The 13,769-nt window shown below is 42.2% G+C and overlaps 1 protein-coding gene across 4 annotated transcripts in view; it reads left to right on the top strand.

Annotated features, from left to right (window-relative positions):
- The window catches only part of apc (APC regulator of WNT signaling pathway), a 199,985-nt gene that overhangs the window by 150,137 nt on the left and 36,079 nt on the right, over positions 1–13,769 (top strand). For all 4 annotated transcript variants that reach the window (XM_043710645.2, XM_043710626.2, XM_043710636.2 and 1 more), the window contains 3 exons: positions 7,773–7,886; positions 8,325–8,408; positions 11,759–11,866. In XM_043710645.2, the coding sequence (XP_043566580.2) occupies positions 7,773–7,886; positions 8,325–8,408; positions 11,759–11,866 (306 nt within the window). The remainder of the gene's footprint in view (positions 1–7,772; positions 7,887–8,324; positions 8,409–11,758; positions 11,867–13,769) is intronic.

Here is a 13,769-nt window from a genome sequence, read left to right as displayed (position 1 = left end):
CTTGATTTCACTTCCAAATGAATGCCAGTATTGCATGTCCACTGGAATGCCCTAGCTGGAAGAGAGGCCCGGTTCTTGAGCACAAGTATTGTTGATGGAGTCTGTAGGCTTTAATTTGTCCAGTGTCTTTATTTCTGGATGTCTCATGGAATTTATTATATTGGTTAAAGAATGTCTTTGTTGATGATGAGAACATCATGTATGGATCATGTACTAGATATCTTTCCTTTCAAACGTGCAGTGCATCATCATTGAGCATCCAGGTTATGCATGGTGCCTTCTCCTCTTATCTAGTTATCCACCACAGGACTATAGAGCTTTACATTGATTCATAAGTTGTGGTATTGTGTTGCCCCACCAATTCCAAGCTACTTTCACTTTTGGTATGGAGGCGATTCTCTGGTTAGTGACTTTACCAGTTTCGGGTCTCATTTTTGTGTATACCTGGTGCTGCTCCTTACATACAGCTAACTCCTCATTGTTCAAGGGTTGATCTCCTTTTAAGGTAAAGGTACTATTAAGGCTATGTATTACGAGGGAATGACAATTTGTGGTTGAATGTAATTAAGCTTCCCATAATCCTCATGAATGCTCCATTTTAAATTCCGAGATCTGTTCTAAATCTGTTCCATTGATATTGTCAAGCCACATGATGGAAGAAACTGTCTTCATGAAACATTATTCAACTTCATAAAAATTGGCTATTAGGACTGGTAAACGTTATTAGCTTGAACGTTTTTAAACATGGATGATTGCAAGAGCAGAAATGTATAATTCTGATCATTTTAGTTTCTTACAATAACTCTAGATTAAATTTACCAGGCATGAACAGCAAAGAGTGAAAAAAGGTAGCATTGGTGCATGAAGGCTTGGTCAAAGAGAGATTCTGAAGGGATTGTTGCATACAATATATGGGCGGGTTTTACAGGCAGCATATTGAGTGAGAGTCTGCAATCACTTGAAGCTATTTTTGTTCAAAAAGTAAGGCTTTGGGATAGTGTTGTAGAACAAAGGGACCTGGGGGTTCAGGTACATAATTCTTTGAAATTTCTGTCAGATACAGATAGGGTTTGAAGGTTTGTGTAAAGATTTGTAGTTCAGGTGCCAGTTACCATGGTTATGGGTTTGTTCGCCGAGCAGACGTTTTGTCTCCTGTCTTCAGTGCTTTGGAGCCTCTTATGAAGCATTGCGGTACAATGTGGTACTGGAATTTATTTAGTTGCATTCCTGCTGCTGATTCCCATTGTTTGTTGTCGTGGCCGGTATATTGGGTCTAGGTCTATGTGTTTGTTCGAATCCATGGATAAGTAGCTGCCTCCAGGTGTTTTCCGGCTGTCTCTTATCAGCGGATCCAAACACTCGATACAGTCATCACAGGAATTCCGAGATAACATCAATAACGTAAATGTTGACAAGGACGAAGCAATGGTCTCATTTGATGTAACGACACTGTTCATTTTCAGTTGACAAAACTCTAGCCAGAGAGACACATACCCAGCCTTCTGGACAGGCAGAACAGACAACACAATGGGGACCCTACCAACAAGGACTCCTACTCAAACTACTAGACCTGTGTTTGACGACACACTGCACATTCAAGAACCAAATATATGAATACATTAATGGGATACCTATGGGCTCACCCATCTCCGGGCTCAGAGCAGCAGTGATGCAAAGACTGGAACAAATTTCCTCCCATTAATCTAACCCAAACTCTGTATCAGATATATGGATGACACTTTTGTAATTATTAAGAGAACAGAAATCGAGAAAACCCAACGGATTATCAACATCACGCTGACGGGTATCAGATTTACGAGAGAGGAAGAAATCAACAATCAACTCCCATTCCTGGATGAGATGGTAGAAATAACACAATGGTGAATGGCCCACAGAAGTGTACAGAAAAATCATATATACAGACCAGATCCTGAACAGCAACCACCCAAACACACACAAGAGAAGCTGCATTAGGACCCTGTTCAAAAGGGCTACAACACACTGCAGCACTCTTGATCTACAAAGAGAAGATGAACATCTCTACAGAGTCTTCTTCAAGAACGGATGTCAATAGACAATAGGTGCAGGTGTAGGCCATTCTGCCCTTCGAGCCTGCACCACCATTCAATATGCTCATGGCTGATCATCCTTAATCAGTATCCTGTTCCTGCCTTATCTCCATAACCCTTGATTCCACAATCCTTGAGAGCTCTGTCCAACTCTTTCTTAAATGAATCCAGAGACTGGGCTTCCACTGCCCTCTGGGGCAGAGCATTCCACACAGCCACCACTCTCTGGGTGAAGAAGTTTCTCCTCATCTCTGTCCTAAATGGTCTACCCCGTATTTTTAAACTGTGTCCTCTGGTTCGGCACTCACCCATCAGCGGAAACATGTTTCCTGCCTCCAGAGTGTCCAATCCTTTAATAATCTTGTATGTCTCAATCAGATTCCCTCTCAGTCTTCTAAACTCAAGGGTATACAAGCCCAGTCGCTTCAGTCTTTCAGTGTAAGGTAATCCCGCCATTCCAGGAATTGACCTCGTGAACCTACGCTGCACTCCCTCAATAGCTAGAATGTCCTTCCTCAAATTTGGAGACCAGAACTGCACACAGTACTCCAGGTGTGGTCTCACCACGCCCCTGTACAGCTGCAGAAGAACCTATTTGCTTCTATACTCAATCCCTCTTGTTATGAAGGCCAGCATGCTATTAGCCGCCTTCACTACCTGCTGTACCTGCATGCTTACCTTCATTGACTGGTGTACAAGAACACCCAGATCTCTCTGTACTGCCCTTTACTACCTAAATGGAATCAATTTAGGTAATCTGCCTTCCTGTTCTTGCCACCAAAGTGGATAACCATACACTTATCCACATTAAACTGCATCTGCCATGCATCTGACCACTCACCTAACTTGTCCAGGTCACCCTGTAATCACCTAACATCCTCCTCACATTTCACCCTGCCACCCAGCTTAGTATCATCAGCAAATTTGCTAATGTTATTACTAATACCATCTTCTATATCATTAACATATGTTGTAAAAAGCTGCGGTCCCAGTACTGATCCCTGCGGTACCCCACTGGTCACTGCCTGCCATTCCAAAATGGAGCCGTTTATCACTACTTTGTTTCCTGTCAGCCAACCAACTTTCAATCCAAGTTAGTACTTTGCCCACAATACCATGCACCCTAATTTTGCTCACTAACCTTCTATGTGGGACTTTATCAAAAGCTTTCTGAAAGTCCAGGTACACTACATCTACTGGATCTCCCTCATCCATCTTCAAAGTTACATCCTCAAAAAAATCAAGAAGATTAGTCAAGCATGATTTCCCCTTCATAAATCCATGCTGACTCTGTCCTATCCTGTTACAACTATCCAGATGTGCCATAATTTCATCCTTTATAATAGACTTCAGCATCTTTCCCACCATTGAGGTCAGACTAACTGGTCTATAATTTCCTGCTTTCTCTCTCCCACCTTTCTTAAAAAGTGGTATAACATTAGCCACCCTCCAAACCACAGGAACTGAACCTGAATCTGTCGAACTCTAGAAAATAATCACCAACGCATCCGCGATTTCTCGAGCCACCTCCTTCAGTACCCTGGGATGTAGACCATCAGGCCCCGGGGACTTATCAACCTTCAGACCTAACAGTCTCTCCAACACCAATTCCTGGCAAATATAAATTCCCTTCAGTTCAGGTCCTTCAGCCATTGTTACCTCAGGGAGATTGCTTGTGTCTTCCCCAGTGAACACAGATCTGAAGTACCAATTCAATTCTTCTGCGATTTCTTTGTTCCCCATAATATATTCCTGTTTCTGTCTTCAAGGGCCCAATTTTAGTCTTAACCATTTTTTTGCCTTTCACATACCTAAAAAAACTTTTACTATCCTCCTTTATATTATTGGCCAGTTTACCTTCGTACCTCATTTTTTCTCTGCATATTTCCTGCTTAGTAATCCTTTGTTGTTCTTTAAAAGCTTCCCAGTCCTCCGTTTTCCCACTCATCTTTGCTATGTTATACTTTTTCTCTTTTAACGTTATATGTTTCTTAACTTCCCTCGTCAGCCACTGCCACCCATGCCTCCTCCTAGGATCTTTCTTCCTTTTTGGAATGAACTGATCCTGCAACTTCTGCATCATACACAGAAATATCCGCCATTGTTCCTCCACTGTCATCCCTGCTAAGGTATTGCACCATTGAACTTTGGCCAGCTCCTCCCTCATAGCTCCATAGTTCCCTTTATTCAACAGAAGTATTGTCACTTCCGATTGTACCCTCTCCCTCTCAATTTGCAGATTGAAGCTTATTGTATTATGGTCACTACTTCCTAATGGCTCCTTCACTTCGAGGTCCCTAACCAATTCTGGTTCGTTGCACAATACCGGATCCAGAATTGCCTTCTCCCTGGTCGGTTTCAGCACCAGCTGTTCTAAGAATCCATCTGTGAGGCACTCCACAAAGTCTTGAGGTCCAATACCATCCTGATTCTCCCAGTCTACCTGCATGTTGAAATCCCACATAACAGCTGTAGTAACATCTTTGCGACAGGCCAATTTCAGCTCCTGATTTAACTTACATCCGACATCCAGACTATTGTTTGGGGGCCTGTAGATAACTCCCAAGAGGGTCTTTTTACCCTTAGTATTTCTCAGCTCTATCCACACTGACTCTACATCCCCTGATTCTAGGTCCCCCTGCGCAAAGGACTGAATATCATCTCTTACCAACAAGGCCACCCCACCCCCTCTACCTATCAGTCTGTCCTTACAATAGCACGTGTAGCCTTGAATATTCATTTCCCAGGCCCTGTCCACTTGAAGCCACGTCTCAGTTATCCCCACAATATCGTATCTGCCAATTTCCAAAAGAGCTTCAATCTCATCCATCTTATTTCTAATGCTTCGTGCATTCATGTATAGTATTTTTAATTTATTACTGCCCTCACCCTTCCCATCAACTCCTATTTCACTCAACCTTGCAGCATGATCCTTTTGAGTTTTCTGCCTCATTGATACAGTTGTCTTTCTTGACTTCCCTTGTTCTAACTTTCCCTCCAATTTCCTCCTTAAACATCCAGTTTGTCCTCTCCCCCCCCACTACTTAGTTTAAACGTAGCTGTGTTGCAGTAACAAATCTGCCTGCCAGAATGCTGGTCCCTAACCTATTAAGGTGCAAACCGTCTCTCTCTTGTAGAATTTATGTTTACTACAAAACATACCCAGTGATCTAAGAATTTAAATCCTTGCTTCCTGCACCAGTTCCCCAGCCACACATTCAAGTCCATTATCTCCCTGTTTCTGGCCTCACCAGCCCGAGGAACTGGAAGCAAACCGGAGATAATCACCTTGGACGTCCTGCTTTTCAGCCTTCTACCTAGTTCTCCGAAGTCCCGCTGTAGTATGTTCCTCCTCCTCTTCCTGACATCATTTGTGCCGACATGTACCACCACCTCTGGCTCTTCACCTTCGTCCTTGAGGATTTCCTGCACTCTGTCTGTGATGTCTTTAACCCTGGCACCAGGAAGGCAACACACCATCCTTAAATCCCGTCTGCTGCCACAAAAACCCCGGTCAGTTCCTCTCACTATGGAGTCCCCTATTACCACGGCTCTGTGCGATGTCCGGCTCTTCCGCTCTGCCTCCACGCCAACTTTTGATTGACAGACCTGGCCGCCTCACGGACTGGCAGTGTCATCTGTCTCTACTGTTGAATCTATTTCCAAAAGATTCAACTTCTTCCTGACAGGTGTTTTCCCCTGGGGTCTCTTGCACCTGTCTCCTCTCTGCCTTCCTCATCGTCTGCTCTCTTCTGGTATGATTGGTGTAATAACCTCGCTGAAGGTCTTGTCCAGAAAGATCTCGTTCTCTCAGATGAGCCTAAGGTCCTCGAGTTCTTTCATTAGTGCTGCAATGTGCTCTGTCAGTAGCTGAACGTGCACACACTTTCCACACTTATACGCGCCAGACACACCAGAGTCGTTGACCTCCCACATCAAGCACGTAGCACACTGAACCAGCTTGGCAGTCATGTCTTCACCCTCTTCAACTGTGGCATAATCACTTCACTCAACCTCCTTGTCAAAGAGTCCTGAGCTAAAGCCTCATTCTTCAATCCACAGGAACTTCCTTGGACCCTCTTTTTGGGGCAAGTCTGTGGACTTTTAATTTAGGTTAGAGGAGGAGGGAGGGAGGGAGGCCCTACTTTGTAGGACCTGGGGTCTAGAACGCACCCACACAAATAACAATCACTTACCTTCCCGACCGGCTTTGCGCTCTGCCTTCACTTCCGTCCAGCTCCTGCCGCTCTCTGATCCCCACAACTTCATCCGCAGATGCCTAATAGCCAAACGACGTGATGTGGTCATGCCACAACCCAACACATTAACCGCTCCACCTTATATATAAAAAACTTGGAACTGACGGCTAGATATCTCTGACCACCAGGATTCATGACAGCCCATAAACCAAAAGCCACACTCAGACAACAGCTCACCACAACAAAAGACCCTATACCCATCATGTGCAAGATAAACGTAATTTAGAAGATCCATGCAAAGACTGCTTGAAACAATAGATAAGGACAAACGGGCAGACAACTAGCAATCTGTGTCCACAAACACCAATTAGCCACTAATTGCCATGACCAGCTGTCCCTAGTAGCCACTCTCAGAGATGACAAGGACTACAAATTTGACGAGGACAACACAACGATCATAGGACAAGCTAAACACAGGACAACCAGAGAATGTCAAGAGGCATGGCACTCAACCACAGAATCCATCACATGGACCTCGACCCAATATGATAGCCACTACAACGAACAACCGGAACCAGCAGGAATGGAACCAAATAAATTCCAGACGCGACAGCACCGCAACACTTCACAGGATGCTCCAAAGCACTGAAGATATCACCGAGACGGGATGAAATGTCTGCAAGTCATCTTCCCGGCTTGGCAAATATACCCACAACCACAGCATATAGATAGGGTGGGGTTAAAAAGGCGTTTAGCATGCTTGTCTTCAATGCTTAGTCCTTTGAGTATAGGAGTTGGGAAGACATGTTGATGTTGTACAGGACATTGGTGAGGCCTCTTAAGTACTCTGTCCAGTTCTGGTCACCCACTTATGGGAAGTATATTATTAAGCTGGAGCGGGCTCAGAAGAGATTTACCAGAATGTTGCCACATATGGAAGGTTTGAGTTGTAAAGGCTGGACAGACTGGGAGTTTTTTCACTGGAGCATTGGAGAGTGAGAGATGACCTTATAGAAGTTTATAAAATCATGAGGCGGGTAGAGAATAGGGTAAATGGTAGTTATCTTTTCCCACTGACGGGGCATTTCAAGACTAGGGGGAAGCATTTTTAAGGTTGGGGGGGAGGAATTTGAAAAGAGACATGAAAGATAAATCTTTTACACAGGGTGGTTCGCATGAACTTCCTGAGGAAATGGTGGATGTGGGCACAAATACAACATTTAAACACATGTATAGGAAATGTTTGGAAAGATATGGCCAAGAGCAGGCAGGTGGGGCTAGTTTAGTTTAGAATTCTGCTCAGCATGAGTTGGTGGACTGAAGGGTTGGTTTCTATGCTGTATGACTCTGTGATTCTATAAGTCAGTAAAGCATGACTGAGAGAAGAGAAATGGATGTGTGCAACACCTCAATTTCAAAGGTGAGGTAGGTTAAATCCGATCAATTACCTCTTTGTATTATCATTATAATATATAATTCTACTGATATGGTCATCTTTGAATAGTTTTCTCTGCAGACAGACATGACGAGAAGACAGTTGGAATATGAAGCACGGCAAATTCGATCTGCCATGGAAGAACAACTGGGAACCTGCCAGGATATGGAGAAGCGAGCTCAGGTAGTATCAAAGCAATTTCAGAGTCTATTGTTGTGTCTTCATATGGAATAACTTAAATGTGCAATGACTTGAGAAAATAATAGTGCTGGAAAATAACAGATTTGAACTTTGCACTAAAGGGATTGAACAGAATAGTTCATTTATTTATAACATTTAGCCACTGGAATATAATTTTAAATAAAATCTCAAGATAAATTATCAACCTATTGGAAAGAAAAGGGAGTTGGTATTGTTGCTTAAAGTTCAAAATGTTTATTGGTAAAATGGTCATAGATTTTAAACTTTGTTGAGAGGAATAAAGTGGCAGTTCTATAAACATGGTAAAGTTTGTTTTTTTCCTATTAGGAATAAAATATGCAAAACAGAAATATTGTAGTCATGCAGTTTTAACTGGCTAGGCAAAGATTATTTTTCTAACTTTAGTTCATCCTGATGCAGATGAGAGTAGTCCGAATTCAGCAAATAGAGAAGGATATGCTTCGTTTGCGACAGCACTTGCAGTCCCAAACAACAGAAACTGAGGTCAGTATGTCTTTTTTATAATTTATTAAGCATTGAAATTATAAATTTATTCTGATTTGAAGGTTCACTTCAAACGTCAAACTTGGAGAAAGTCAGTTTTCCTTCTATGAATGATTATGTCAGAACTGCGTATAGTTATTTGTTGGTTTGGGAATCAGTATGAAACTACAAGGCTTTAGGATCACTACATTTTTGAAACTTCTTTTTGTTTCAAAATGTCTACTTAATATACCAATTGCATTTTTAAATGTAGCTAACATGTTTGAAGGAAATTTATTTCTATTTCAAAGAACTAAACAGTTTTCTAACCCTGTGTTTACACTGAATCTGCATCATCTTGAGTTTAACTTGTAGTATTTATTCAAAAGTTTAACAAATACATTTTAGTTTACAGATCTTATTTTTTTAAATGCTAATGAGTTAAGTGTTGTGATTGTTTACCATATCTCCAAAACAAAGTTTACTGTGTTGGAATACTGTCTGACTCCGTCATCAAGTTAATTAGAACTGGAAACCTAACTATAATGGTGGAACGAGGAGCCAGGCTTGCAAAGGGTTGATTTCGCACTGATGTTGGGAGCTGTTTCACAGAGTAATTTGAGGAGACAAAAAGCTGATTCGTTGGGTTGATCAAAAAATAAGAGGGCTTCAGTATCATTTCAGGTGACCTGTCCTTCTGGAAAGTGCACATTTACTAGACTTGGGTGAAGACAGGTTTGGATTTACTTTATAATTCCCACTATTGAACAGTCTGCCAAAATTCACAATCTGAAGTTACACATGAACCATGCCCACTTCTTGAAATACAACCTACAGAAGAAGAGTTGAGAGAAGATTGGAACTGTGTAGAGTTCCGCTAAGCTGAGAAATGTGTTGCTGGAAAAGCGCAGCAGGTCAGGCAGCATCCAAGGAGCAGGAGAATCGACGTTTTGGGCCTAAGCCCTTCTTCAGGAATCAGGAGGGTGTGCCAAGCAGGCTAAGATAAAAGGTAGGGAGGAGGGACTTGGGGGAGGGGTGTTAGGAATGCGATAGGTGTAAGGAGGTTAAGGTGAGGGTGATAGGCCGGAGAGGGGGTGGGGGCAGAGAGGTCAGGAAGAAGATTGCAGGTCAAGAAGGCGGTGCTGAGTCAGAGGGTTGGGACTGAGATAAGGTGGGGGGAGGGGAAATGAGGAAGCTGGTGAAATCTGCATTCATCCTTTGGGTTAGAGGGTTCCTAGGTGGAAGATGAGGCGCTCTTCCTCCAGGCGGCGTGTTGCCATGGTCTGGCGATAGAGGCGGCCAAGCATGTCCTTGGCGGAGTGGGAGGGGGAGTTAAAGTGTTCAGCCACAGGGCGGTTGGGTTGGTTGGTGCGGGTGTCCCAGAGATGTTCTCTGAAACTTTCCGCAAGTAGGCGGCCTGTCTCCAATGTAGAGGAGGCCACATCGGGTGCAGCGGATGCAGTAAATGATGTGTGTGGAGATGCAGGTGAATTTGTGACGGATATGGAAGGATCCCTTGGGGGCTTGGAGGGAAGTGAGGGGGGAGGTGTGGGCACAAGTTGCGGTTGCAGGGGAAGGTGCCGGGAGTGGAGGTTGGGTTGGTGGGGGGTGTGGACCTGACGAGGGAGTCGAGGAGGGAGTCGTCTTTCTGGAATGCTGATAGGGGAGGGAAATATATCCTTGGTGGTGGGGTCTATTTGGAGGTGGCGGAAATGACAAAGGATGATACGATGTATATGGAAGTTGGTGGGGTGGTAGGTGAGGACCAGTGGGGTTCTGTCCTGGTGGCGATTGGTGGGGTGGGGTTCAAGGTCGGAGGAGCAGGAAGTGGAGGAGATGCAGTGGAGAGCATCGTCAACCACATCTGAGGGGAAATTGCGGTCTTTGAAGAAGGAGGCCATCTGGGTTGTTCGGTATTGGAATTGGTCCTCCTGGGAGCAGATGCGGCAGAGGCAAAGTAATTGGGAATATGGGATGGCGTTTTTACGGGGGGGCAGGGTGGGAGGAGGTGTAATCTAGGTAGCTGTGGGAGTCGGTCATATCATATTTTAGCTGCAGCAGGGAATGAAAATAATTTTTTGACTTTTTTTTTCTAATTGATATGGTCAGGTCTTAAGTCCAATCACGTGAGCCTATTTGATATATTAAAACATGGTAACTAAGGAAAATACTGTATTCTTTTTCAGTGAACACTGAAACAGCATTTAAAAACTGAAGGGATTCAAATAATGCGATCTCCTCTTTGAATAGCACAGTTTTAAAATTATTTGATAATTATTTTCAACCAATATGTACAACTGTTTTCATTTATCTTAAGCATTTCCTATTTACAGAAATATAGCCTTTCTCATGTTTTCCACAGGTTTGCAGTTAATGAATGATCCAGCTGTAAAATCACAAGAAACTCTTGGAGTTTCATTGCTGACTGACATCACATACCTGAATAGGTTTATAGTCTTGGTGATCCACCTGTTAAATATTCAATTCATTTTGGCTCCAGCTTTGTTTAAAAAAAAAAGTTGCACTTACGTCATATCTTCCAGAACTTCAGGTTGTCCCAAAGTCCCAAAGAAACAACAAAGCATATTTTGAGATGGAGTCACTGTTGTCATTTTTGACATGTGTCTGAGAGGGCTCAGTTTAGTGCCATATTCAATAAATGGCACCTTCGACCCTGGAACACATTGAACACTTCACTGAAGTGTGAGCTAGATGCTGTACTCAGACCTTTGAAGTGGGGCTAATTAATAAGGTGAGAACATTACCACTGAGTCAATCATGGCTGTTGTACTAAATAGTGAATGCCTTTAATTATGACATTAAATGTTTTACACTTGAATTTGTAGCATTTGAAATTTTAGTCATAACTTGTGCTCCTAATAGACAACTGTTCTCAAAATAGACTTTTAAGAACATACCTTTTCATGGTCAGCTATCTAAACTGGGTGCCCTAAATAGAAGGAGAGTTTCTGTCCACCCTGAAGCTATTTTATTAATCTATTCTATTATGTAAGCAATTCAAAGAGAAGGAGCTTATTGGCCATAGGTTTTCAGGATGTTTGTCATGTGATCAAATGCTCTCAGAACAGCTTTGTATATTCTCATCCACTCCCAGAGGATTTTCTCACATCCTGTCATTTTAACAGCACAGCCAGTCAGCTCTGTAGCTTTTGTGATACATCATGAGCTCTCTGTGGACGTGCAGTGTTCTCATCAAGTCATGTCACTGATTGGGGTGGTGCTTGCTGCTGACTTACAAGGATAAGTTAAAATGCAAGAGCAGTTCCATTGTAGAACTGCAACAGGGAAGGTTTAAACATTCCCCAGACTTCAGTATTTTGAATTTAATGCCATGGCTATTCTTTAAACAGAAATCATCACAAAGTAAACATGAACAAACAGTGTCACATGATGCAGAACGACAGAGTGATTGTCAGGAAACAACAGAAGCCAGTTTGGGTACTACAGGGAGTGGGCAGGTAAGGAGATTCAATTTTGCACCAATTACGAGGATTGTCAGTTAGATGGACATAATTTGGTAACAGGATTTTTACGTATCTTCTGTGTCTCTTTCCTCACCTTTTTCTTCTCTAAACCAACCCCCTAAAGTAAATTTTCTCTGAAATCTACATTATTTATTTATATTTCAGAGCATTCACCATGAAAATAACAATATTGTCTAAATAGACCTAATTCCATATATTTAGATGTAATGAACAAATATTGCTCAGACAGAAGAGTGATGGCTTGATGAACATTTATAGTGACGTACAGTCATGCTTGTGTCTAATATTTAATGTTAATCCTTAATTGCTGTCAATCTTAATCACTTTATATGGTCAGCTGAAATATTCCTGTCAAAGAACTATGTAGGATTGGCAAAGAAAAATTCATTTGCATTAGAAAATGTGAAATCCTATAGAAATGTGAATGAAGACCCTTGTATCATGTTGAATGTGCTTTATATTACAACTGAAATATTATGGCCTGGATTTTCTGTTGGCCTGATAATTGTTTCTGCAGCATAGATAGGAGTTACAAAGGGAGAACCTATGGAATCCCCATGTTGCAGACACTGAGAGGATTGTCTGGAAAATTGAAAATTTTGCTGGGCAATATGCTTATGTCTGGATCCCTCTTAAAAATATCAATTTAAATGAGAGAATTTGGAGGATGTAAACTAATACTTGGAAGTTAGATGATTACAAATCTAATCTAATTCATGGGTCACTATTCAACTGACCTCACCTCAATTTATCATAAAACCTCACAATTACACCTTCCCCAGGTTCCTTACAAACCTTCAGTTGACATTGCCCCTCTATCCGAGGACCTGATACCCTACCCTAATCCACAGTCCCGGCACCCCCACTCTTGATCTTCATGACCTGAGAACTGCAACCTCCCTGTAACCACCAGAACCTGATATGTCCCGTTCTCTCTGACACTGGATCCAATGACCAGCCCCAAGATCTGGGGGCATCTCCCTGTCACCAGATTTGACATCCACCTTTATCCTTAGGTCCTGACAAAAAAAGGATTCTGGGTGGTCCAAGATGGAGGACAGGAAAAATATCTGGCTGTAACAACTCCTTTTTTGAGGTATTTTAGGTGTTGGAGGTGATTTCCTCGAATTCCAGGAGCAGCATTTAATGTTTTATATGCTGTTGTGTTGTTTTGGAACCTTGGAGAAAAAAAAAGTCAAAACAATAGCACTTTTAAATGGGAGAGGAACAGACAAAGGAAGCACACGGTGAGGTCAGTGCGTGGGGAGAGAGAGAAAAAGAAACCCAAGTTGCTAATTGACAGAGCTGTGAATCTGCACTGTTACTGCCTTTGCTGTTTGAATTCATGTATCGCTAGACATCGGAGTACATCTAGGAAAATTAACAAACATTAAAATTCACAACTGATCTTGGAGGAACCTGTTTGGAGAGGTCACAGTACAGAAAGAGATAAGCGGATATTTTAAGTGTGGCCTTTACAGTAAATCTGCAGTAGTGAGTAGAGTGCATTCTTTCTTGATTATATGTTTTATTGAGATATGTCTCTTGATTAAATTTAAAATATAAGCCATAAATATTAATTTAACCTGGAGCAATATTTTGTCGAGGAATAAGGCAGTGCTATTTTCTGGGTCTGTAGATTGAAAGAAGCAAAAATGGCCATTAGTAGAGTGACATGCTCATGTCAGATATGGTAGCTTAGGGAGAGTTTACGGGTTACTGAGGATTATAATTGCAATAAATGCCTTGTGAATCCTATTAAATCGAATGGATCAGTTGGAGAGACAGTTAAAGGCAATGAGGAATTTACAAGATTAAGGGGATGTGATGGGTGGCAGTTATAGGAAAGGGGAAAAGTCTCGGATACAGTTGCATA

The sequence above is a fragment of the Chiloscyllium plagiosum genome, unplaced genomic scaffold (assembly GCF_037043375.1).
Source record: "Chiloscyllium plagiosum isolate Xiang-an unplaced genomic scaffold, Cpla_swu_hap1 HiC_scaffold_2, whole genome shotgun sequence".
Classification (NCBI taxonomy): Eukaryota; Metazoa; Chordata; class Chondrichthyes; order Orectolobiformes; family Hemiscylliidae; genus Chiloscyllium; species Chiloscyllium plagiosum.
The sequence above is the reverse complement of the archived record's forward strand: the minus strand, read 5'-3'. Positions and strand labels throughout refer to the sequence as shown.